This window comes from Pelodiscus sinensis, chromosome 22, assembly GCF_052426305.1.
Source record: "Pelodiscus sinensis isolate ZL-2025 chromosome 22, ASM5242630v1, whole genome shotgun sequence".
Taxonomy (NCBI): domain Eukaryota; kingdom Metazoa; phylum Chordata; order Testudines; family Trionychidae; genus Pelodiscus; species Pelodiscus sinensis.
In genome coordinates this window covers 3,167,487-3,193,326 of record NC_143073.1, presented here as the reverse complement: position 1 = coordinate 3,193,326, position 25,840 = coordinate 3,167,487, and the positions used below count along the sequence as shown (strand labels likewise).

At 66.5% G+C, this 25,840-nt stretch overlaps 1 protein-coding gene across 1 annotated transcript in view; it reads left to right on the top strand.

The window, feature by feature from the left end:
• Positions 1-25,840, top strand: part of MUC1 (mucin 1, cell surface associated) — a 96,029-nt gene that overhangs the window by 42,825 nt on the left and 27,364 nt on the right. The window contains exons 11-35 of the mRNA XM_089772706.1: positions 92-165; positions 479-618; positions 976-1,098; positions 1,657-1,954; positions 2,612-2,648; positions 3,121-3,194; positions 3,508-3,647; positions 4,004-4,064; positions 4,398-4,951; positions 5,063-5,167; positions 5,630-6,648; positions 7,119-7,192; positions 7,506-7,645; positions 8,002-8,183; positions 8,484-9,998; positions 10,844-10,917; positions 11,232-11,483; positions 11,819-13,339; positions 13,466-14,706; positions 14,762-15,402; positions 16,006-16,079; positions 16,376-16,515; positions 16,885-17,009; positions 17,109-17,255; positions 20,586-20,638. Of these exons, the coding sequence (XP_089628832.1) occupies positions 92-165; positions 479-618; positions 976-1,098; positions 1,657-1,954; positions 2,612-2,648; positions 3,121-3,194; positions 3,508-3,647; positions 4,004-4,064; positions 4,398-4,951; positions 5,063-5,167; positions 5,630-6,648; positions 7,119-7,192; positions 7,506-7,645; positions 8,002-8,183; positions 8,484-9,998; positions 10,844-10,917; positions 11,232-11,483; positions 11,819-13,339; positions 13,466-14,706; positions 14,762-15,402; positions 16,006-16,079; positions 16,376-16,515; positions 16,885-17,009; positions 17,109-17,255; positions 20,586-20,638 (8,804 nt within the window). The remainder of the gene's footprint in view (positions 1-91; positions 166-478; positions 619-975; positions 1,099-1,656; positions 1,955-2,611; positions 2,649-3,120; positions 3,195-3,507; positions 3,648-4,003; positions 4,065-4,397; positions 4,952-5,062; positions 5,168-5,629; positions 6,649-7,118; positions 7,193-7,505; positions 7,646-8,001; positions 8,184-8,483; positions 9,999-10,843; positions 10,918-11,231; positions 11,484-11,818; positions 13,340-13,465; positions 14,707-14,761; positions 15,403-16,005; positions 16,080-16,375; positions 16,516-16,884; positions 17,010-17,108; positions 17,256-20,585; positions 20,639-25,840) is intronic.

Sequence of the window (25,840 nt, the reverse complement as noted above, 5' to 3'; positions counted from 1 at the left end):
CACAGCAAGGGAGGCTGGCAGGGGCCGGGGCAGGTCCCCCCAGGCGGCTGGGGGCTGGCATTGACCCTGCTCCCCTCTCTGTCCATGACAGTACCTGCAGGTCTATGGCTGCGCAGACTGTCCCAACGGGAAGAACTACCGGGGATTCACCGATCTGCGGTTCAGGTACAGCGAGCGCCATGGGGCTGCCCCCACATGGGGAAGGGAGGGGGCAGCCTGCTGGGCTGGGGAGGGAACGGGGGGGAGAGAGGCTGGGGGGCTGCCGGAGGTTGTGCTGGGCTGGTGGGGGGGGCTACAGGCGGGAACAGCCTGAATGAGGGGCTGCAGCCGAGGGCCTTGGGTAGGTGAGAAGCGGGGAGCAGGGCTGGGGTCCGGCAGTAACTGGGGAGCTGGGGAGGGGCCAGGTGGGAAGGGGGCGGGGCCGGAAAGGGGGCGGGGCCAGACCCAGCTAATGCCCCCTCTGTGGCCTGCTCTGCAGCCCGGGCTCGGTGGTGGCAGACTCCGTTCTGCTGTACGGAGCGAGCAACAGCAGCATCAACGACACCGACATTAAGCAGCAGCTGGCGGAGGGTCTGGAGAGCAATAAAACCGTCGGGCTCCAGCTGGAGGGTATCAGCGGTGAGCAGCCTGGGCCGGCCCCCGTGTGTCCGCAGCAGCCCCTGGCCAGGGGTCCCTGTGGGGGGGGGGTGTGCACGGCCTTGGGGCAGAGCTCTGTGGGGACCAGGCTGCCCCCCGGCTGGGCTGCTTGGGGGGTGTTGCGGGCGCCAGCCCAGCCCTGCCTGTATCTGTCCCAGCAGGGGGGGCGTGGGCGGCTGGGGCTGGGCCCCTTCCCTGCACCCCGGGCCCAGCCCCTTTCCGACAGCCCCTAGCTCTGTCCCAACTGCCTGGCCAGCCTGGGGCCCTCTGCCGACTCCTGCACCCTCCCCTCCCCTCCGGGTTCTCCGCAGCCCCTGACTGCTCCTGCTTCCTTTTCAGCCACTTTTGTCGGCTCCACTTTATCCACCCCGGAACCTGCTGTTGACACGACCACCCTGGCGCCTTCTAGTGACACAACAACCTCGGCACCTCCTAGAGACACGACCACCCTGGCATCTCCTGGTGACACGAGCACCCCGGCATCTCCTGGTGACACGAGCACCCTGGCGCCTTCTAGTGACACAACAACCTCGGCACCTCCTAGAGACACGACCACCCCGGCATCTCCTAGTGACACGACCACCCCGGCATCTCCTGGTGACACGAGCACCCTGGCATCTCCTGGTGACACGAGCACCCTGGCGCCTTCTAGTGACACAACAACCTCGGCACCTCCTAGTGACACGACCACCCTGGCATCTCCTGGTGACACGAGCACCCCGGCATCTCCTGGTGACACGAGCAACCCGGGGCCTCCTAGTGACACGACCACCCTGGCATCTCCTGGTGACACGAGCACCCTGGCATCTCCTGGTGATACGAGCACCCTAGCACCTCCTGTTGACACGAGCACCCTGGCATCTCCTGGTGACACGAGCAACCCGGGGCCACCTAGTGACACGAGCACCCTGGCATCTCCTGGTGACACGAGCACCCTGGCGCCTTCTAGTGACACGAGCACCCTGGCATCTCTTGGTGACACGAGCACCCTGGCGCCTCCTAGTGACACGAGCACCCCAGCATCTCCTGGTGACACGAACAACACGGGGCCTCCTAGTGACATGACCACCCTGGCATCTCCTGGTGACACGAGCAACCCGGGGCTTCCTAGTGACACGACCACTCCGGCATCTCCTGTTGACACGAGCACCCTGGCATCTCCTGGTGACACGAGCACCCTGGGGCCTCCTGTTGACATGAGCACCTCGGGGCCTCCTAGTGACACGACCCTTCTGGCATCTCCTGGTGATACGAGCACCTTAGCATCTCCTGGTGACACGAGCACCCTGGCATCTCCTGTTGACATGAGCACCTTGGGGCCTCCTAGTGACACGACCCTTCTGGCATCTCCTGGTGATATGAGCACCCTAGCAGCTCCTGGTGACATGAGCACCCTGGCATCTCCTGGTGACACGAGCAACCCGGGGCCTCCTAGTGACACGACCACCCTGGCATCTCCTGGTGACACGAGCACCCTGGCATCTCCTGGTGATACGAGCACCCTGGCATCTCCTGGTGACATGAGCACCCTGGCGCCTCCTGGTGACACGAGCACCCCGGCATCTCCTGGTGACACGAGCAACCCGGGGCCTCCTAGTGACACGACCACCCTGGCATCTCCTGGTGACACGAGCACCCTGGCATCTCCTGGTGATACGAGCACCCTAGCACCTCCTGTTGACACGAGCACCCTGGCATCTCCTGGTGACACGAGCAACCCGGGGCCTCCTAGTGACACGAGCACCCTGGCATCTCTTGGTGACACGAGCACCCTGGCGCCTCCTGTTGACACGAGCACCCCGGGGCCTCCTAGTGACACGACCCTTCTGGCATCTCCTGGTGACACGAGCACCCTGGCGCCTCCTGTTGACACGAGCACCCCGGCACAGCCTGGCACCGTGATCCTTCTTTTCTCGCTGTCATTCCGCATTGTGAACAAGAATTTTAACGACTCCCTAAACTACTCTAATTCCAGTTACTACCTGGCTCTGGAGGGTGTAATCAAGGCCACGGTAAGTCCAGCCCAACCGCGGGCCCTGTCTCCCCTGGGGGTGGCTGCCAGCCCCAAGGTGTTGGGATGCTTGGCGGGAGCTCCACCGGGCTGCCGCTGGACCTGTGTTCCCGCTGCCCTTCAATGACCCATGAGGCTCTGTCCTGGAGCAGCAAGGGGAGAGTCCCTCAGTCCATGCCCTGGAAGCCGGCTTCGGCTCTGGGCCCCTCTGCCCCTCTGCCGCCAGCCCGGGACACGGGTGCTGGAACTAGGAGTACTGGGGGCTGCTCGAAGTTTCCAGTTCCATTCGATCGCTCCCGGCACCCCCTCCCCCACAATTCTCCCGTGGGCCCGGCTCTGGGGAGACACCCCTGCCCCCATCCCCTGCCTCCCCAGGAAGAGCACAGCAAGGGAGGCTGGCAGGGGCCGGGGCTGGTTCCCCCCAGGCAGCTGGGGGCTGGCAGTGACCCTGCTCCCCTCTCTGTCCATGACAGTACCTGCAGGTCTATGGCTGTGCAGACTGTCCCAATGGGCAGAACTACCGGGGATTCACCGATCTGCGGTTCAGGTACAGCGAGCGCCATGGGGCTGCCCCCACATGGGGAAGGGAGGAGGCAGCGTGCTGGGCTGGGGAGGGAACGGGGGGGAGAGAGGCTGGGGGGCTGCCGGAGGCTGTGCTGGGCAGGTGGGGGGGGCTACAGGCGGGAACAGCCTGAATGAGGGGCTGCAGCCGAGGGCCTTGGGTAGGTGAGAAGCGGGGAGCAGGGCTGGGGTCCGGCAGTAGCTGGGGAGCTGGGGAGGGGCCAGGTGGGAAGGGGGCGGGGCCGGAAAGGGGGCGGGGCCAGACCCAGCTAATGCCCCCTCTGTGGCCTGCTCTGCAGCCCGGGCTCGGTGGTGACAGCCTCCGTTCTGCTGTACGGAGCGAGCAACAGCAGCATCAACGACACCGACATTAAGCAGCAGCTGGCGGAGGGTCTGGAGAGCAATAAAACCGTCGGGCTCCAGCTGGAGGGTATCAGTGGTGAGCAGCCTGGGCCGGCCCCCGTGTGTCCGCAGCAGCCCCCGGCCAGGGGTCCCTGTGGGGGGTGGTGTGCACGGCCTTGGGGCAGAGCTCTGTGGGGACCAGGCTGCCCCCCGGCTGGGCTGCTTGGGGGCTGTTGCGGGCGCCAGCCCAGCCCTGCCTGTATCTGTCCCAGCGGGGGGGGCGTGGGCGGCTGGGGCTGGGCCCCTTCCCTGCACCCCGGGCCCAGCCCCTTTCCAACAGCCCCTAGCTCTGTCCCATGTGCCTGGCCAGCCTGGGACCCTCTGCCGACTCCTGCACCCTCCCCTCCCCTCCGGGTTCTCCGCAGCCCCTGACTGCTCCTGCTTCCGTTTCAGCCACTTTTGTCGGCTCCACTTTATCCACCCCGGAACCTGCTGTTGACACGAACAACCTGGCGCCTTCTAGTGACACAACAACCTCGGCACCTCCTAGTGACACGACCACCCCGGCATCTCCTGGTGACACGAGCACCCTGGCATCTCCTGGTGACACGAGCAACCCGGGGCCTCCTAGTGACACGACCACCCTGGCATCTCCTGGTGACACGAGCAACCCGGGGCCTCCTAGTGACACGAGCACCCCGGCATCTCCTGGTGACACGAGCAACCCGGGGCCTCCTAGTGACACGACCACCCTGGCATCTCCTGGTGACACGAGCACCCCGGCATCTCCTGGTGACACGAGCAACCCGGGGCCTCCTAGTGACACGAGCACCCTGGCATCTCCTAGTGACACGGGCACCCTGGCATCTCCTGGTGATACGAGCACCCTAGCACCTCCTGTTGACACAAGCACCCTGGCATCTCCTGGTGACACGAGCACCCCGGCATCTCCTGGTGACACGAGCAACCCGGGGCCTCCTAGTGACACGAGCACCCTGGCATCTCCTGGTGACACGAGCACCTCGGGGCCTCCTAGTGACACGACCCTTCTGGAATCTCCTGGTGACACGAGCACCCTGGTGCCTCCTGTTGACACGAGCACCCCGGGGCCTCCTAGTGACATGACCACCCCGGCATCTCCTAGTGACACGAGCAACCCGGGGCCTCCTAGTGACATGACCACCCTGGCATCTCCTGGTGACACGAGCAACCCGGGGCCTCCTAGTGACACGACCACTCCGGCATCTGCGGGTGACACGAGCACCCTGGCATCTCCTGGTGACACGAGCAACCCGGGGCCTCCTAGTGACACGAGCACCCTGGCATCTCCTGATGACACGAGCACCCTGGCATCTCCTGGTGACACGAGCACCCCGGGGCCTCCTAGTGACATGACCACCCTGGCATCTCCTGATGACACGAGCACCCCGGCATCTCCTGGTGACACGAGCAACCCGGGGCCTCCTAGTGACACGAGCACCCTGGCATCTCTTGGTGACACGAGCACCCTGGCGCCTCCTGTTGACACGAGCACCCCGGGGCCTCCTAGTGACACGACCACCCCGGCATCTCCTGGTGACACGAGCAACCCGGGGCCTCCTAGTGACACGACCACTCCGGCATCTCCTGTTGACACGAGCACCCTGGCATCTCCTGGTGACACGAGCACCTCGGCATCTCCTGTTGACACTACTATCCCGGCGCCTCAAGGTGACACGAGCACCCTGGCATCTCTTGGTGACACGAGCACCCTGGCGCCTCCTGTTGACACGAGCACCCCGGGGCCTCCTAGTGACACGACCACCCCGGCATCTCCTGTTGACACGAGCACCCTGGCATCTCCTGGTGACACGAGCACCTCGGCATCTCCTGTTGACACTACTATCCCGGCGCCTCAAGGTGACACGAGCACCCTGGCATCTTCTGGTGACACGAGCACCCTGGGGCCTCCTGTTGACATGAGCACCTCGGGGCCTCCTAGTGACACGACCCTTCTGGCATCTCCTGGTGATACGAGCACCCTAGCACCTCCTGTTGACATGAGCACCCTGGCATCTCTTGGTGACACGAGCACCCTAGCGCCTCCTGGTGACACGAGTACCCCGGCATCTCCTGGTGACACGAGCACCCCGGGGCCTCCTAGTGACACGACCACCCTGGCATCTCCTGGTGACACGAGCACCCCGGCATCTCCTAGTGACACGAGCACCCTGGCATCTCCTGGTGATACGAGCACCCTAGCACCTCCTGTTGACACGAGCACCCTGGCATCTCCTGGTGACACGAGCAACCCGGGGCCTCCTAGTGACACGAGCACCCTGGCATCTCCTGGTGACACGAGCACCCTGGCGCCTCCTAGTGACACGAGCACCCCGGCATCTCCTGGTGACACGAACAACCCGGGGCCTCCTAGTGACATGACCACCCTGGCATCTCCTGGTGACACGAGCAACCCGGGGCTTCCTAGTGACACGACCACTCCGGCATCTCCTGGTGACACGAGCACCCTGGCATCTCCTGTTGACACGAGCACCCTGGCATCTCCTGGTGACACGAGCAACCCGGGGCCTCCTAGTGACACGAGCACCCTGGCATCTCTTGGTGACACGAGCACCCCGGGGCCTCCTAGTGACACGACCCTTCTGGCATCTCCTGGTGACACGAGCACCCTGGCGCCTCCTGTTGACACGAGCACCCTGGGGCCTCCTAGTGACACGACCCTTCTGGCGCCTCCTGGTGACACGAGCACCCTGGCATCTCCTGGTGACACGAGCACCCCGGCATCTCCTGTTGACACGACTACCCCGGCGCCTCAAGGTGACATGAGCACCCTGGCATCTCCTGGTGACACGAGCACCCTGGCGCCTCCTGTTCACATGAGCACCTCGGGGCCTCCTAGTGACACGACCCTTCTGGCATCTCCTGGTGACACGAGCACCCTGGCGCCTCCTGTTGACACGAGCACCTCGGCACAGCCTGGCACCGTGATCCTTCTTTTCTCGCTGTCATTCCGCATTGTGAACAAGAATTTTAACGACTCCCTAAACTACTCTAATTCCAGTTACTACCAGGCTCTGGAGGGTGTAATCAAGGCCACGGTAAGTCCAGCCCAACCGCGGGCCCTGTCTCCCCTGGGGGTGGCTGCCAGCCCCAAGGTGTTGGGATGCTTGGCGGGAGCTCCACCGGGCCGCCGCTGGACCTGTGTTCCCGCTGCCCTTCAATGACCCATGAGGCTCTGTCCTGGAGCAGCAAGGGGAGAGTCCCTCAGTCCATGCCCTGGAAGCCGGCTTCGGCTCTGGGCCCCTCTCCCCTCTGCTGCCAGCCCGGGACACGGGTGCTGGAACTAGGAGTACTGGGGGCTGCTCGAAGTTTCCAGTTCCATTCGATCGCTCCCGGCACCCCCTCCCCCACAATTCTCCCGTGGGCCCGGCTCTGGGGAGACACCCCTGTCCCCATCCCCTGCCCCCCCAGGAAGAGCACAGCAAGGGAGGCTGGCAGGGGCCGGGGCAGGTCCCCCCAGGCGGCTGGGGGCCGGCAGTGACCCTGCTCCCCTCTCTGTCTGTGACAGTACCTGCAGGTCTATGGCTGCGCAGACTGTCCCAACGGGAAGAACTACCGGGGATTCACCGATCTGCGGTTCAGGTACAGCGAGCGCCATGGGGCTGCCCCCACATGGGGAAGGGAGGGGGCAGCCTGCTGGGCTGGGGAGGGAACGGGGGGGAGAGAGGCTGGGGGGCTGCCGGAGGTTGTGCTGGGCTGGTGGGGGGGGCTACAGGCGGGAACAGCCTGAATGAGGGGCTGCAGCCCAGCACCTTGGGTAGGTGAGAAGCGGGGAGCAGGGCTGGGGTCCGGCAGTAACTGGGGAGCTGGGGAGGGGCCAGGTGGGAAGGGGGCGGGGCCGGAAAGGGGGCGGGGCCAGACCCAGCTAATGCCCCCTCTGTGGCCTGCTCTGCAGCCCGGGCTCGGTGGTGGCAGCCTCCGTTCTGCTGTACGGAGCGAGCAACAGCAGCATCAACGACACCGACATTAAGCAGCAGCTGGTGGAGGGTCTGGAGAGCAATAAAACCGTCGGGCTCCAGCTGGAGGGTATCAACGGTGAGCAGCCTGGGCCGGCCCCCGTGTGTCCGCACAGCCCCCGGCCAGGGGTCCCTGTGGGGGGGTGGTGTGCACGGCCTTAGGGCAGAGCTCTGTGGGGACCAGGCTGCCCCCCGGCTGGGCTGCTTGGGGGCTGTTGCGGGCGCCAGCCCAGCCCTCCCTGTATCTGTCCCAGCACTGGGGGGCGTGGGCGGCTGGGGCTGGGCCCCTTCCCTGCACCCCGGGCCCAGCCCCTTTCCGACAGCCCCTAGCTCTGTCCCTTCTGCCTGGCCAGCCTGGGCCCTCTGCCATCTCCTGCACCCTCCCCTCCCCTCCGTGTTCTCCGCAGCCCCTGACTGCTCCTGCTTCCGTTTCAGCCACTTTTGTCGGCTCCACTTTATCCACCCCGGAACCTGCTGTTGACACGAACACTCTGGCGCCTTCTAGTGACACAACAACCTCGGCACCTCCTAGTGACACGACCACCCCGGCATCTCCTGGTGACACGAGCACCCCGGGGCCTCCTAGTGACACGACCACCCTGGCATCTCCTGGTGACACGAGCACCCTGGCATCTCCTGGTGACACGAGCAACCCGGGGCCTCCTAGTGACACGAGCTCCCCGGCATCTCCTGGTGACACGAGCACCCTGGCATCTCCTGGTGACACGAGCAACCCGGGGCCTCCTAGTGACACGAGCACCCTGGCGCCTCCTGTTGACACGAGCACCCCGGGGCCTCCTAGTGACACGAGCACCCTGGCATCTCCTGGTGACATGAGCAACCCGGGGCCTCCTAGTGACACGAGCACCCTGGCATCTCCTGGTGACACGAGCAACCCGGGGCCTCCTAGTGACACGAGCACCCTGGCGCCTCCTGTTGACACGAGCACCCCGGGGCCTCCTAGTGACACGACCACCCTGGCATCTCCTGGTGACACGAGCAACCCGGGGCTTCCTAGTGACACGACCACCCCGGCATCTCCTGGTGACACGACCACTCCGGCATCTCCTGTTGACACGAGCACCCTGGCATCTCCTGATGACACGAGCACCCTGGCATCTGCTGTTGACACTGCTACCCCGGCGCCTCACGGTGACACGAGCACCCTGGCGCCTCCTGGTGATATGAGCACCTCGGGGCCTCCTAGTGACACGACCCTTCTGGCATCTCCTGGTGACATGAGCACCTCGGGGCCTCCTAGTGACACGAGCACCCCAGCAACTCCTGTTGACACAACCACCCTGGAGCCTCCAATTGACACAACCACACTGGCGCCTCCTGTTGACACGACAACCCCAGTGCCGCCTGTTGACACAAACACCCTGGAGCCTCCTATTGAGACAACCAAACTGGCGCCTCCTGTTGACACAACTACCCTGGTACCTCCTAGTGACACAACTACCCTTGCACCTCCCAGTGACACGACCACTCCAGTGCCTCCTGTTGACACAAGCACCCCGGCGTCTCCTGTTGACACGACTAACCTGGCACCTCCTAGTGACACAACCACCCCGGTGTCTCCTGTTGACACGACCACTCCAGCGCATCCTAGCGACATAACCACCCCGGCTTCTTCTGTTGACACGACCACCCCGGCGTCTCCTGTTTACACGACCACCCCAGCGCCTCCTGTTGACACAACCACCCCAGCATCTCCTGTTGACACGACTACCCCGGTACCTCCTAGTGACACAACCACACTGGCGCCTCCTGTTGACACGACCACCCCGGCGCCTCCTGTTGACATGAGCACCCTGGCACCTCCTAGTGACACAACCACACCGGTGCCTCCTATTGATACGAGCACCCCAGCGCTTCGTAGTGACACAACCACCCCAGCGCTGCCTGTTGACACAACCACCCCGGCATCTCCTGTTGACACAACCACCCTGGCGCCTCCTAGTGACACAACCACACCAGCGCCTCCTGTTGACATGACCACCCCGGCGCCTCCTAGTGACACAACCACACCGGTACTTCCTGTTGACACTACTACCCTGGTACCTCCTAGTGACACAACTACCCTCACACCTTCCAGTGACACAACCACTCCAGTGCCTCCTGTTGACACGAGCACCCTGGCCCCTCGTAGTGACACAACCACCCCGGCGCTGCCTGTTGACACGAACACCCCGGCATCTCCTGTTGAGACAACCACCCTGGTGCCTCCTAATGACACAACCACCCCGGTGTCTCCTGTCAACAGAACCACTCCAGCGCCTTCAGTCAACACGACGCCCCCAGCACAGCCTGGCACCATGATCCTTCTTTTCTCGCTGTCGTTCCGCATTGTGAACAAAAACTTCAACAACTCCCTTGAAGACTCTAATTCCAGTTACTACCTGGCGCTGGAGGGCGTAATCAAGGCCATGGTAAGCCCAGTCCAGCCCCCGGCCCTGTCTCCCCTGGGGGTGGCTGCCAGCCCCAAGGTGTGGGGGACTTGGCATGAGCTCCATGAGGCCGCCGACGGACCTGTGCTCCCGCTGCCCTTCAATGACCCATCAGGCTCTGCCGTAGCAGAAACCCCTCAGAGCCGGGAGCAGGGAAACTTCCACCCCCCGTGGGCCAAGTCCTGGGCCCCAGACTCTCAGCCCCAGAGGCTCCTGTCCTGGAGCAGCAAGGGGAGAGTCCCTCAGTCCATGCCCTGTGTGGCGGTGAGCTGGGGGTTCCCCGATCCTGCACCCCCGTAGCAGCACGAACAGACTCCACCAGCCGGTAGAACAGAGAGGGGTTATTGTTCCTTCAGGGTACAGCACAGCCTAGACGTAATCTGGTTACAGGAATTAGGGTAGGATGCCTCAGCCCCCTCCTCTGTCTCTCTCCTTCATGGCTCCAACTTAGCCTGTACTGGCCCTGCGTCCCCAACAGCCACTACGCAGGGGGATCCGGGGACACAGAGCAGACAGCCCCCCACTACGCCACATCTGGAAGCCGGCTTCGGCTCTGGGCCCCTCTGCCCCTCTGCCGCCAGCCTGGGACATGGGTGCTGGAACTAGGAGTACTGGGGGCTGCTCGAAGTTTCCAGTTCCATTCGATGGCTCCCGGCACCCCCCACACACAATTCTCCCGTGGGCCCGGCTCTGGGGAGACACCCCTGCCCCCATCCCCTGCCTCCCCAGGAAGAGCACAGCAAGGGAGGCTGGCAGGGGCCGGGGCTGGTTCCCCCCAGGTGGCTGGGGGCCGGCAGTGACCCTGCTCCCCTCTCTGTCCGTGACAGTACCTGCAGGTCTATGGCTGCGCAGACTGTCCCAATGGGCAGAACTACCGGGGATTCACCGATCTGCGGTTCAGGTACAGCGAGCGCCATGGGGCTGCCCCCACATGGGGAAGGGAGGGGGCAGCCTGCTGGGCTGGGGAGGGAACAGGGGGGGAGAGAGGCTGGGGGGCTGCCGGAGGCTGTGCTGGGCAGGTGGGGGGGGCTACAGGCTGGAACAGCCTGAATGAGGGGCTGCAGCCGAGGGCCTTGGGTAGGTGAGAAGCGGGGAGCAGGGCTGGGGTTCTGCAGTAGCTGGGGAGCTGGGGAGGGGCCAGGTGGGAAGGGGGCGGGGCCGGAAAGGGGGCGGGGCCAGACCCAGCTAATGCCCCCTCTGTGGCCTGCTCTGCAGCCCGGGCTCGGTGGTGGCAGCCTCCGTTCTGCTGTACGGAGCGAGCAACAGCAGCATCAACGACACCGACATTAAGCAGCAGCTGGCGGAGGGTCTGGAGAGCAATAAAACCGTCGGGCTCCAGCTGGAGGGTATCAGTGGTGAGCAGCCTGGGCCCGGCCCCCGTGTGTCCGCAGCAGCCCCTGGCCAGGGGTCCCTGTGTGGGGGGGGGTTGTGCACGGCCTTGGGGCAGAGCTCTGTGGGGACCAGGCTGCCCCCCGGCTGAGCTGCTTGGGGGGTGTTGCGGGCGCCAGCCCAGCCCTGCCTGTATCTGTCCCAGCGGGGGGGGCGTGGGCGGCTGGGGCTGGGCCCCTTCCCTGCACCCCGGGCCCAGCCCCTTTCCGACAGCCCCTAGCTCTGTCCCTTCTGCCTGGCCAGCCTGGGACCCTCTGCCGACTCCTGCACCCTCCCCTCCCCTCCGGGTTCTCCGCAGCCCCTGACTGCTCCTGCTTCCGTTTCAGCCACTTTTATCGGCTTCACTTCATCCACCCCGGCGTCTCCTGTTGACACGAACACCCCAGCGCCTCCCGGTGGAACGTCCACCCTAGCGCCTCCCATTGGCACAAGCACCCCAGCGCCTCTCGGTGGAACATCCACCCCAGCGCCTCCCAGTGGCTCGAGCACCCCAGCGCCTCCCGGTGGAATGTCCACCCCAGCGCCTCCCGGTGGCTCAAGCACCCCAGCGCCTCCCGGTGGAACGTCCACCCCAGCACCTCCCAGTGGCTCGAGCACCCCAGCGCCTCCCGGTGGAACGTCCACCCTAGCGCCTCCCAGTGGCACAAGCACCCCAGCGCCTCCCGGTGGAACGTCCACCCCAGTGCCTCCCGGTGGCTCGAGCACCCCAGTGCCTCCCGGTGGAACGTCCACCCTAGCGCCTCCTGGTGGCTCGAGCACCCTAGCACCTTCCGGTGGAACGTCCACCCTAGCGCCTCCCAGTGGCACAAGCACCCCAGCGCCTCCTGGTGGAACGTCCATCCCAGCGCCTCCCGTTGGAACGTCCACCCCAGCGTCTCCCGGTGGAACGTCCACCCTAGCGCCTCCCAGTGGCACAAGCACCCCAGCGCCTCCTGGTGGAACGTCCATCCCAGTGCCTCCCGGTGGCTCGAGCACCCCAGCGCCTCCCGGTGGAACGTCCATCCCAGTGCGTCCCGGTGGCTCGAGCACCCCAGCGCCTCCCGGTGGAACGTCCACCCTAGCGCCTCTCAGTGGCACAAGCACCCCAGCTCCTCCTGGTGGAACGTCCATCCCAGCGCCTCCCGTTGGAACGTCCACCCCAGCGTCTCCCGGTGGAACGTCCACCCTAGCGCCTCCCAGTGGCACAAGCACCCCAGCGCCTCCTGGTGGAACGTCCATCCCAGTGCCTCCCGGTGGCTCGAGCACCCCAGCGCCTCCTGGTGGAACATCTACCCCAGCGCCTCCCAGTGGCACAAGCACCCCAGCGCCTCCTGGTGGAACGTCCATCCCAGTGCCTCCCGGTGGCACAAGCACCCAAGCGCCTCCTGGTGGAACGTCCACCCCAGCGCCTCCTGGTGGAACATCCACCCCAGCACCTCCCGGTGGCTCGAGCACCCCAGCGCCTCCTGGTGGAACGTCCATCTCAGTGCCTCCCGGTGGCTCGAGCACCCCAGTGCCTCCCGGTGGAACGTCCATCTCAGTGCCTCCCGGTGGCTCGAGCACCCCAGCGCCTCCCGGTGGAACGTCCACCCTAGCGCCTCCCGGTGGCTCGAGCACCCCAGCGCCTCCCGGTGGAACGTCCACCCCAGCGTCTCCCGGTGGAACGTCCACCCCAGCGTCTCCCGGTGGAACGTCCACCCCAGCGCCTCCCAGTGGCACAAGCACCCCAGCGCCTCCCGGTGGAACGTCCACCCCAGTGCCTCCTGGTGGCTCGAACACCCCAGTGCCTCCCGGTGGAACGTCCACCCCAGCACCTCCCAGTGGCACAAGCACCCCAGCGCCTCCTGGTGGAACGTCCACCCCAGCGCCTCCCAGTGGCACAAGCACCCCAGCGCCTCCCGGTGGAACGTCCACCCCAGCGCCTCCCGGTGGAACGTCCACCCTAGCGCCTCTCGGTGGAACGTCCACCCTAGCGCCTCCTAGTGGCACAAGCACCCCAGCGCCTCCTGGTGGAACGTCCACCCCAGCGCCTCCCGGTGGAACGTCCACCCTAGCGCCTCTCGGTGGAACGTCCACCCTAGCGCCTCCCAGTGGCACAAGCACCCCAGCGCCTCCTGGTGGAACGTCTACCCCAGCGCCTCCCGGTGGCACAAGCACCCCAGCATCTCCTGGTGGAACATCCATCCCAGCGCCTCCCGGTGGAACGTCCACCCTAGCGCCTCCCGGTGGCTCGAGCACCCTAGCGCCTCTCGGTGGAACGTCCACCCCAGCGCCTCCCAGTGGCACAAGCACCCTAGCGCCTCCCAGTGGAACGTCCACCCCAGCGCCTCCCAGTGGCACAAGCACCCTAGCGCCTCCCAGTGGAACGTCCATCCCAGTGCCTCCCGGTGGCTCGAGCACCCCAGCGCCTCCCGGTGGAACGTCCATCCCAGTGCGTCCCGGTGGCTCGAGCACCCCAGCGCCTCCCGGTGGAACGTCCACCCTAGCGCCTCTCAGTGGCACAAGCACCCCAGCTCCTCCTGGTGGAACGTCCATCCCAGCGCCTCCCGTTGGAACGTCCACCCCAGCGTCTCCCGGTGGAACGTCCACCCTAGCGCCTCCCAGTGGCACAAGCACCCCAGCGCCTCCTGGTGGAACGTCCATCCCAGTGCCTCCCGGTGGCTCGAGCACCCCAGCGCCTCCTGGTGGAACATCTACCCCAGCGCCTCCCAGTGGCACAAGCACCCCAGCGCCTCCTGGTGGAACGTCCATCCCAGTGCCTCCCGGTGGCACAAGCACCCAAGCGCCTCCTGGTGGAACGTCCACCCCAGCGCCTCCTGGTGGAACATCCACCCCAGCACCTCCCGGTGGCTCGAGCACCCCAGCGCCTCCTGGTGGAACGTCCATCTCAGTGCCTCCCGGTGGCTCGAGCACCCCAGTGCCTCCCGGTGGAACGTCCATCTCAGTGCCTCCCGGTGGCTCGAGCACCCCAGCGCCTCCCGGTGGAACGTCCACCCTAGCGCCTCCCGGTGGCTCGAGCACCCCAGCGCCTCCCGGTGGAACGTCCACCCCAGCGTCTCCCGGTGGAACGTCCACCCCAGCGCCTCCCAGTGGCACAAGCACCCCAGCGCCTCCCGGTGGAACGTCCACCCCAGTGCCTCCTGGTGGCTCGAACACCCCAGTGCCTCCCGGTGGAACGTCCACCCCAGCACCTCCCAGTGGCACAAGCACCCCAGCGCCTCCTGGTGGAACGTCCACCCCAGCGCCTCCCAGTGGCACAAGCACCCCAGCGCCTCCCGGTGGAACGTCCACCCCAGCGCCTCCCGGTGGAACGTCCACCCTAGCGCCTCCTAGTGGCACAAGCACCCCAGCGCCTCCTGGTGGAACGTCCACCCCAGCGCCTCCCGGTGGAACGTCCACCCTAGCGCCTCTCGGTGGAACGTCCACCCTAGCGCCTCCCAGTGGCACAAGCACCCCAGCGCCTCCTGGTGGAACGTCTACCCCAGCGCCTCCCGGTGGCACAAGCACCCCAGCATCTCCTGGTGGAACATCCATCCCAGCGCCTCCCGGTGGAACGTCCACCCCAGCGCCTCCCGGTGGCTCGAGCACCCTAGCGCCTCTCGGTGGAACGTCCACCCCAGCGCCTCCCAGTGGCACAAGCACCCTAGCGCCTCCCAGTGGAACGTCCACCCCAGCGCCTCCCAGTGGCACAAGCACCCTAGCGCCTCCCAGTGGAACGTCCACCCCAGCGCCTCCCAGTGGCACAAGCACCCCAGCGCCTCCCGGTGGAACGTCCACCCTAGCGCCTCCCAGTGGCACAAGCACCCCAGCGCCTCCCGGTGGAACGTCCACCCCAGCACCCTCCAGCAACACGACCACCCAAGCGCCCTCAGTCGACACGACCACCCCGGCACAGCCTGGCACTGTGATCCTTCTTTTCTCGCTGTCGTTCCGCATTGTGAACAAGAACTTCAACGACTCCCTTCTCAACCCTGTTTCCAGTTACTACCTGGCTCTGGAGGGCGTAATCAAGGCCATGGTAAGTCCAGCCCAGCCGCGGGCCCTGTCTCCCCTGGGGGTGGCTGCCAGCCCCAAGGTGTCGGGATGCTTGGCGGGAGCTCCACCAGGCCGCCGCCGGACCCGTGCTCCCTCTACCCTTCAATGACCCATGAGGCTCTGCCGTAGCAGAAACCCCTCAGAGCCAGGAGCAGGGAAACTTCCACCCCCCGTGGGCCAAGTCCTGGGCGCCAGGCCCCTCAGCCCCAGAGGCTCCTGTCCTGGAGCAGCAAGGGGAGAGTCCCTCAGTCCATGCCCTGGAAGCCTGCTTCGGCTCTAGCCCCCTCCGCCCCTCTGCCGCCAGCCCGGGACATGGGTGCTGGAACTAGGGGTGCTGGGGGCTGCTCCACGCCCGGCTTGGAGTGGTGCCCGGACACCAAGTTTCCAGTTCCATTCGATCGCTCCCGGCACCTCCCCACACACACACACAATTCTCCCGTGGGCCCGGCTCTGGGGAGACACCCCTGCCCCCATCCCCTGCCCCCCCAGGAAGAGCACAGCAAGGGAGGCTGGCAGAGGCCGGGGCTGGTCCCCCCAGGCGGCTGGGGGCCGGCATTGACCCTGCTCCCCTCTCTGTCTGTGACAGTACCTGCAGGTCTATGGCTGCGCAGACTGTCCCAACGGGAAGAACTACCGGGGATTCACCGATCTGCGGTTCAGGTACAGCGAGCGCCATGGGGCTGCCCCCGTGTGGGGAAGGGAGGAGGCAGCCTGCTGGGCTGGGGAGGGAACGGGGGGGAGAGAGGCTGGGGGGCTGCCAGAGGTTGTGCTGGGCAGGTGGGGGGGGGCTACAGGCGGGAACAGCCTGAATGAGGGGCTGCAGCCCAGCACCTTGGGTAGGTGAGAAGCGGGGTGCAGGGCTGGGGTCAGGCAGGAGCTGGGGAGCTGGGGAGGGGCCAGGTGGGAAGGGGCGGGGCCAGACCCAGCTAACCCCCCCTCTGTGGCCTGCTCTGCAGCCGGGGCTCGGTGGTGACAGACTCCGTCCTGCTGTACGGAGCGAGCGGCAGCAGCATCAGCGACACCGACATTAAGCGGCAGCTGGAGAAGGGTCTGGAGAGCAATAAAACCGTCGGGCTCCAGCTGGAGGGTATCAGCGGTGAGCAGCCTGGGCCGGCCCCCGTGTGTCCGCAGCAGCCCCTGGCCAGGGGTCCCTGTGGGGGGGGGTGCACGGCCTTTGGGCAGAGCTCTGTGGGGACCAGGCTGCCCCCCGGCTGGGCTGCTTGGGGGGTGTTGTGGGCGCCAGCCCAGCCCTGCCTGTATCTGTCCCAGCGGGGGGGCGTGGGCGGCTGGGGCTGGGCCCCTTCCCTGCACCCCGGGCCCAGCCCCTTTCCGACAGCCCCGAGCTCTGTCCCTTCTGCCTGGCCAGCCTGGGGCCCTCTGCCGACTCCTGCACCCTCCCCTCCTCTCCCCTTCCCCTGTGCTCTGGGTGCCCCGCAGCCCCTGACTGCTCCTGCTTGGGTTTCAGCCACTTTTATCGGCTCCACTTCATCCACCCCGGCGCCCGACCCCCTGGTGCCCGGCTGGGGCATCGCCCTGCTGGTCCTGGGCTGCGTCGCACTGGTGCTGATCCTCCTCGTCCTCATCCTTCTGGTGAGTATCCCCCCTGCCCATCCCTGCGGCCTCAGGCCCCCTCCAGCCTCTCTCCTCCCGGCCCCCACCGACCCTCACCTCCGCCTCTCGCCCTTCTAGATCGTCTGCTCGCGCCTCAGGAGGAGCCGTGGGAAGCTGGAGCTGCTGAGCGCACACACCTCGTATGGGCCCACGAGCGAGTCCCCCACCTACTACACCCACGGGCGCTTCAATGCCCCCGGCCCGAAGCAGAACCCCTACAGCCACGTAAGTGCTGGGGCCTGGCCCGGCCCTGGGGTGCCCCTCGCCCGGTGTGTGCCCCATGCTGCCCTCACTGGGGAGTGGACTGGGGGGTGGTTAGTGGGTGGCACTGTGAGGGGTTGTAGTGGGGGGGGTGCAGATGGTGGCACTGTGGGAGGTTGGAGTTGGGGGGTCGCAGGGTGGCACTGTGGGAGGTTGGAGTGGAGGGTCGCAGGGTGGCACCGTGGGATGTTGGAGTTGGGGGGTCGCAGGGTGGCACTGTGGGAGGTTGGAGTGGAGGGTCGCAGGGTGGCACTGTGGGAGGTTGGAGTGGAGGGTCGCAGGGTGGCACCGTGGGAGGTTGGAGTTGGGGGGTCGCAGGGTGGCACCGTGGGATGTTGGAGTTGGGGGGTCGCGGGGTGGCACCGTGGGGGGTTGGAGTGGGGTGGTCGCAGGGTGGCACTGTGGGAGGTTGGAGTGGAGGGTCGCAGGGTGGCACCGTGGGAGGTTGGAGTTGGGGGGTCGCAGGGTGGCACCGTGGGATGTTGGAGTTGGGGGGTCGCGGGGTGGCACCGTGGGGGGTTGGAGTGGGGTGGTCGCAGGGTGGCACCGTGGGAGGTTGGAGTGGGGGGGGTCGCAGGGTGGCACCGTGGGGGGTTGGAGTGGGGGGTCGCAGGGTGGCACCGTGGGGGATTGGTGTTGGGGGGTCGCAGGGTGGCACTGTGGGAGGTTGGAGTTGGGGGGGTCACAGGGTGGCACCGTGGGGGGTTGGACTTGGGGGGTCGCAGGGTGGCACCGTGGGGGGTTGGAGTTGGGGGGTCGCAGGGTGGCACTGTGGGAGGTTGGAGTTGGGGGGTCACAGGGTGGCACCGTGGGGGGTTGGACTTGGGGGGTCGCAGGGTGGCACCGTGGGGGGTTGGAGTTGGGGGGTCACAGGGTGGCACTGTGGGAGGTTGGAGTTGGGGGGTCACAGGGTGGCACCGTGGGGGATAGGAGTTGGGGGGTCGCAGGGTGGCACTGTGGGAGGTTGGAGTTGGGGGGTCGCAGGGTGGCACCGTGGGAGGTTGGAGATGGGGGGTCGCAGGGTGGCACCGTGGGGGGTTGGAGTGGGGTGGTCGCAGGGTGGCACCGTGGGAGGTTGGAGTTGGGGGGTCGCAGGGTGGCACTGTGGGAGGTTGGAGTTGGGGGGTCGCAGGGTGGCACCGTGGGGGGTTGGAGTTGGGGGGTCGCAGGGTGGCACCGTGGGAGGTTGGAGTTGGGGGGTCGCAGGGTGGCACCGTGAGGGATTGGAGTTGGGGGGTCGCAGGGTGGCACTGTGGGAGGTTGGAGTTGGGGGGTCACAGGGTGGCACCGTGGGGGGTTGGAGTGGGGGGGTCGCAGGGTGGCACTGTGGGGGGTTGGAGTGGGGGGGTCGCAGGGTGGCACCGTGGGGGATTGGAGTTGGGGGGTCGCAGGGTGGCACCGTGGGGGGTTGGAGTGGGGGATCGCAGGGTGGCACCGTGGGGGGTTGGAGTTGGGGGATCGCAGGGTGGCACCGTGGGGGGTTGGAGTTGGGGAGTCACAGGGTGGCACCGTGGGGGATTGGAGTTGGGGGGTCGCAGGGTGGCACCGTAGGGGGTTGGAGTGGGGGATCGCAGGGTGGCACCGTGGGGGGTTGGAGTGGGGGATCGCAGGGTGGCACCGTGGGGGATTGGAGTTGGGGGGTCGCAGGGTGGCACCGTGGGGGGTTGGAGTGGGGGATCGCAGGGTGGCACCGTGGGGGATTGGAGTTGGGGGGTCGCAGGGTGGCACTGTGGGAGGTTGGAGTTGGGGGGTCGCAGGGTGGCACCGTGGGGGATTGGAGTTGGGGGGTCGCAGGGTGGCACTGTGGGAGGTTGGAGTTGGGGGGTCGCAGGGTGGCACCGTGGGGGGTTGGAGTGGGGTGGTCACAGGGTGGCACTGTGGGAGGTTGGAGTTGGGGGGTCGCAGGGTGGCACCGTGGGGGATTGGAGTTGGGGGGTCGCAGGGTGGCACTGTGGGAGGTTGGAGTTGGGGGGTCGCAGGGTGGCACCGTGGGGGATTGGAGTTGGGGGGTCGCAGGGTGGCACTGTGGGAGGTTGGAGTTGGGGGGTCGCAGGGTGGCACTGTGGGAGGTTGGAGTTGGGGGGTCGCAGGGTGGCACCGTGGGGGATTGGAGTTGGGGGGTCGCAGGGTGGCACTGTGGGAGGTTGGAGTGGGGTGGTCACAGGGTGGCACTGTGGGAGGTTGGAGTTGGGGGGTCGCAGGGTGGCACCGTGGGGGATTGGAGTTGGGGGGTCGCAGGGTGGCACTGTGGGAGGTTGGAGTTGGGGGGTCGCAGGGTGGCACCGTGGGGGATTGGAGTTGGGGGGTCACAGGGTGGCACTGTGGGGGGTTGCAGAGTGAGGCTGAGGGTGGAACTAGGGGATGCGTCACACTGAGGTTGTGGGGCAGGGTGGGAGTGGGCTGGAGGTGGGGCCCATGCCTGGCCCTGGGACATGGAGCCCGACCAGTGGCCCCTGGGCCGTGCTGGCTGTGCCCTGCCCCATGGGTCCCAGGCAGCCCCCGTCTGCTCCAGGGCGCTGGGCTCCGACAGTCCCTGCTGGCCGGCAGGAGGAGGGCCAAGGCCCCTGCCTGGGCAGAGCCCGGGGTGCCAGGTGGCCTTGGGCAGGGCAGCTTGGCCGGGCTCAGGCGGAGTCTGGTTTTCCCTCCTCCTCCCCATGGGGCCTGGCAGCGGGGGGCTGGTGTCTCCTTGTCACCATGTCTCCGCCTGTGCAAGGACAGCCGCCCCGCCCGGCTCATGCCCTAGGAGTCGGTGCCAGCGGGCACCAGGGCCGCAGCAACGTGCCAGGGGCTGGTCCGGGGCGTTACAGGGATGCTCTCTGCTGTTACAGGCCCAGGCCTGGCACGGGTCCCAGGCTCCCCACAGGGTACCTGGCCCTCCATGCCGACAGGGGGAGGTGGTGATGGCCCGGTAGGGGCTAAGACAGACGCGGGTGGGCCCAGTTTTCAGGGGGGCGGGCAATGATGGAGGCGGGGAAGGCCCTAGGGGGCTGGAAGGGGAGGGGCACAGCAGGGAGCCGGTGCCCTGGGGAGGGGGCCAGGAGGAAAGGGGACCTGCCCCCTACCCCCACTCAGCAGACGGGCCCAGCGCGGCGCCCGCCGGGGAGTGGTGCTGCCGGGCTGATGGACCCCGCCGGTCGGGAGCCGCAGCCTGTGGATCTGGGGGGCTCTGGCCCTGCTTTGGCGCCTCTGCCCCCCTCCCCCTCCCTAGCTACAGCCCTGCTGGGGAGATCCTGGTTGCCAGGTAACGGGGTTGGCCTGGCGGGGCTCTAACCCCGTCCCCTCTGTGTCCCCCAGATGTACACCGGCAACGGCAACAACGCCTTCTACACCAACCCGGCCGCGTCGTCGTAGGATCGCCGGGGCGCCGCCCCACGGGCTCCAGCATCCCCCCGAGCTTCCTGCAGCTGGACTCCAGGGGCCAGGCGCCCACAAACGGCCCTGGGCAGGGGGCTGCTGCCATGGGGCAGGTGGGGGAGGAGTCAGGGAGCAGGTCGGGGGGTGTCAGCTCTGGGGAATCCCCCCCACCCTGCAGCCCCTGGCTCTGGGGGGGGCTGCTCCGGCTCCCATTGGGCCCAGCAATAATGGGGGATGGGGCAAATTCCTGCCTTGCTGCGTGGGGGAGGGAAAAGGGGCTGCCCCATACGTCCTGCCAACCGGCCTGGGCAGAGCAGGGAGCACGGCAGCGCCTCCCCAGGGAGCCCCCCATACTGCCGAGCTCTGGGAGGGGCGTGTCCCTGCCCCCCCACACCCAGCTCCCCCGTGCTGCCGGGAGCTGGGCCCGAGCGCCGGGAGGCTGCCAGCAGCCGGATTCGAACGCAGGGGAACTGGGTGAACAAGGCGACGGGGACCCCCAGCCCCAAGCGCCTCCTGCCACAAGCACTTGCCAAACGCCGTCTACTGCCATGGGGCCCCGGGGCAGGGCTGGGCCGGGTGCGCGGCCCCGCTGGCCTGGGGCTGTTCTACTGGGACGGGGCCCGCAGGGCTGTGACGGCCCTGCCGCGACGGGGGGGACACAGGGCCCTTGGGGATGGGCTGTATTTATAGGGATTCACAATAAAGGGATCTGTGCCGAGTCAGGCTCCAGGCTGCTTTTTTCCTGCGCCTCTGGGCGGGCGAGTCAGCGCCGTGGTCCGTGTGGAGGTGTGTGCGACGGGCACCCCTGGGCGCCCACGCCACCCGGCAGCCCAGCCAGTCAGCCCCCACCTGGGCCGGGCACCCCTGCATCAGACAAAGGGGAGCTCCGCCCCTGCACATTCCTCCCGCCCAGCCAGCCGAGAGCCGGAACGCAGCACAAACGCCCAAGGAAATGGCCGGGCGGGTGTAACGGCCTCAGGGGATAGTCTGGCCCTGAGGCTGCTCTTGGGGTGACCCTGAACCCTGGCAGAACCCAGAATCCCCCTGGGCAGCGCCTTGGTGGTACCCAAATCCCCTGGGTGCTACCCAGAATCCCCCGGACAGCGCCTTGGTGGTACCCAAATCCCCTGGGTGCTGCCCAGAATCCCACTGGGCAGTGCCTTTGTGGTACCCAAATCCCCTGGGTGCTGCCCAGAGTCCCCCTGGACAGTGCCTTGGTGGTACCCAAATCCCCTGGGTACTACCCAGAATCCCACTGGGCAGCGCCTTGGTGGTACCCAAATCCCCTGGGTGCTGTCCAGAGTCCCCCTGGACAGCGCCTTGGTGGTACCCAAATCCCCTGGGTACTACCCAGAATCCCCCTGGGCAGCGCCTTGGGGGTACCCAAATCCCCTGGGTGCTGCCCAGAATCCCACTGGGCAGCGCCTTGGGTGTACCCAAATCCCCTGGGTGCTGCCCAGAATCCCACTGGACAGCGCCTTGGTGGTACCCAAATCCCCTGGGTGCTGCCCAGAATCCAACTGGACAGCGCCTTGGTGGTACCCAAATCCCCTGGGTGCTGCCCAGAATCCCCCTGGACAGCGCCTTGGGGGTACCCAAATCCCCTGGGTGCTGCCCAGAATCCCCCTGGACAGCGCCTTGGTGGTACCCAAATCCCCTGGGTACTACCCAGAATCCCCCTGGGCAGCGCCTTGGGGGTACCCAAATCCCCTGGGTGCTGCCCAGAATCCCACTGGGCAGCGCCTTGGGTGTACCCAAATCCCCTGGGTGCTGCCCAGAATCCCACTGGACAGCGCCTTGGTGGTACCCAAATCCCCTGGGTGCTGCCCAGAATCCAACTGGACAGCGCCTTGGTGGTACCCAAATCCCCTGGGTGCTGCCCAGAATCCCCCTGGACAGCGCCTTGGGGGTACCCAAATCCCCTGGGTGCTGCCCAGAATCCCACTGGACAGCGCCTTGGGGGTACCCAAATCCCCTGGGTGCTGCCCAGAATCCCCCTGGACAGAGCCTTGGTGGTACCCAAATCCCCTGGGTGCTGCCCAGAATCCCCCTGGACAGCGCCTTGGGGGTACCCAAATCCCCTAGGTGCTGCCCAGAATCCTGCTAAGCAGCGCCTTGGGGGTACCCAAATCCCCTGGGTGCTGCCCAGAGTCCCGCTGGGCAGTGCCTTGGGGGTACCCAAATCCCCTGGGTGCTGCCCAGAATCCTGCTGAGCAGCACTTTGGCAGTATCCAGAATCCCCCAGGTGTTATGCATAATCCCCCTGAACAGCTCCTTGGCCGTGCCCAAATCCCCAGGGTTACCCAAAATCCCTCCCCCGCACTCAGGCCTGACCCCAGCTAAGCCCACGCGCACAGGGACAGTCTCACACGCCGCGCGCCCTGCTCCCCAGAACCACTGGGTTTGAACAGGGCGGGCGCTGCGCACCAGCCAGGAGAGCTGCAGCTTCTGGCCTGAGACTACGAGGGGCCCTGCACTCAAACCCCCTTTCTCCTGGTTTTGCTCATGCTCTGGGGCTCACGCTGGCCGGAGCTCAGGGCCTTGGCGTGTCTTAATCCAGGTGCACTCCTGCCACGGCCCCTCCTCCGCATCAGGCAGTGCGTAGGGGGGACCCCACCTGCACCCACGTGCCAGCCTGGCTGGGGAGGGGCCCGTTGAGCGCTGGTGCTTACCCCAGCCCCCTCGCCGGGTCTCGCTGACCTGGAGTTGGCACGGCCGGGGTGCAGGGTGTGACGTAGTGGGGGTACTTGCTGGGCTGTGGTGACCCCTGCTGTCTGGAGCAAGACCCAGCAGGGAAAGCCTCACTAGGCAGAGGTAAGGCCAAACTTGTTGAACCAGTGGCCAGACACCCCCAATGGAGAGGAACAAAGGAAGGTGGATGCTGCCCTGGCTGGGGGGCAGGGCTGGAAGAGGGTTAGTTAGTTCCTGGCTGGAAGGCAGGGAATAAGGAGCTGGGGAGGGGGCTGGGACTCCCCTATCTCAAGGGGGGGCACTGAGGCCTCTTAGCCCCAGTTCCTGTAACCAGATTACATCTGTGCTGCGCTGTGCTGGAGGAGCAATAAACCACCCTCAATTCCACTGGCTGGTGGAGTCTGTTTGTGCCATGTCGGGGTGCAGGAGACGGGGGACCCCCAACGCACCGTCACACTGGTGTCAGGGGTGGGATCCACTGCACCCCATGGATGAAGCTCCCAGCGGCAAGCGACAAGGCGCCGTAGAAGCAAGAGCCCTGGAGCCAGGCATGCTTGAGGCAGAGCGAAGCGGTTCCGGGGAATCGTGGGGCGCTGCAGCACTAGACTGGTGAGTCTGCACCGAGGGGCCCAGCGGGCAGATGGCCTACGCCCAACTCTTGAAGGCAGAGCTGGTGGGGCTGTGCAGAGAGAGGGACTTGCCTGTGCGGAAAGCAACCAAGGCCCAACTGATTACCCAGCTGGAAGATAATGACCAGCCACAGGGCCAGGATCTTGTCCCCAGGGGAAGCAGCCAGACCCCCCCTGAGAGTGTGTCAGGCCCAGAGAGGGGGAGGAGCGCTGGAACCCACCGGAGAGATGAGACAGCGTCTCCCAGGAGGCCTGCAAGCCGTAGCCCATCTAGGGCAGGGGCCAGCCCAGCGGAGCTGCGGCGGCTGGAGATCCAGCTGCGGATGAAGGAATTGGAAGTACAGGACCGAGAGAAGGAACGCCAAGATCGAGAGAGGCAGCGACAGCATGAGCTGGCCATGGCAGAGCGGAGAACCTGCGGGGCCCCGGCTGCACCAAGAGTGGATGGGCCCCAGGGTCCCGGGGCTGCCAGGCGCTTGGAGAGGCTCACAGTGGCCCAATTGAAGGACATGGGCGACATAGACGGGTTCCTCAGCTCCTTTGAGAGGGCCTGTGGGCTGCAACGGGTCCCCCCAGCTGACTGGCTACAGGAGCTCGTCCCCGCACTGAACCAGGAGGCGGCCGGAGTGCTCAGTCAGCTGGAGGACCTACAGCCAGGGGATTACAACCGAGTCAAGGAGGCCCTGCTGCACAAGTTTGGGCTGACCCCCGAGATGTACAGGAAGAAGTTCCGGGGGGTACAGAAAGGGCCACGGGAGACCTATGTGGACCTGGCCTCCCGCCTGGCGCAATACTGCCGCAAGTGGGTGTCTGGAGTCGGAGCCCAGACCGCAGAGAAGCTGCTCAAGCTGGTCATGATGGAGCAGCTCTATGAAGCGTGCCCACCCAAACTGAGGCTGTGGCTCAAGGACCGGAGACCAGAGAACCCCCAGGAGGCCGGGAGACTGGCGGATGAGTTCATGGAGAGCCGGTCCGGGTGTGAACGGGAGTCCCGGAGAGAAAGAGAATCGCGCAGAGACCGGTTCTCGGCGGAGCAACGGAGAGAGACACCTCCGAGGCGAGCCCCAGGGACCAGGACCAGTCATCGATACCCCAGAAAACCAGCCAGGGCCTGGGCAGAGCCGACCCAAATGGGCCCACAGAACCTAACTTGCCATCGCTGTGGGCAACGAGGCCACAAGAGGGCTCAATGCACCAGGCGCAAGAACAGGTCCCATGACCTGGGACATTCCAGGGTTAACTGGCTGGGGCGGGAGGAAGGGCAGGCTGCCCCAGTGGCAGGGGCTGGCCGGCAAACCTCCGCTCGGGGAGAGGGGAAGGATGCTCAGTGCACCTCCCCTGGGAGGTCTGACCCTCGGGAGACAGATTTATCCGTGCACCGGGTGGGGGCGGGGCGGCCCCTACGGAGGGACTGCCTCGTACCCCTGGAGGTGGATGGCAGGAAGGTGACGGGTTTCTGGGACACGGGGGCGGAGGTGACGCTGGCCCGGCCCGACATAGTGGCCCCAGACCGTATGCTACCCGACACTCAGCTGACACTGAGGGGCATAGGCGGCACCCCCTTTAAGGTACCCGTAGCCAGGGTGCATCTGAAATGGGAGGCCAAGGAGGGCCCCAAGGAAGTGGGGGTGCACCCGCACTTGCCCACCGACGTGCTAATGGGGAGTGACCTAGAGGAGTGGCCAGACGGACCCCACAGGACGCTGGTCACCACCCGTAGCCAGAGCAAGCGAGGGGCTTGCGGCCCGGAACTCGAGGAGGTTCCCCAACAGGGGGCCCAGGGCCCCGTCCCAGCAGACCTAGAGTTGGACGTAGGCAGTGGGGGGAACCACGGCCCTGTCCCAGCCCCAGCCGCTGAATTCCAGGCGGAGGTGC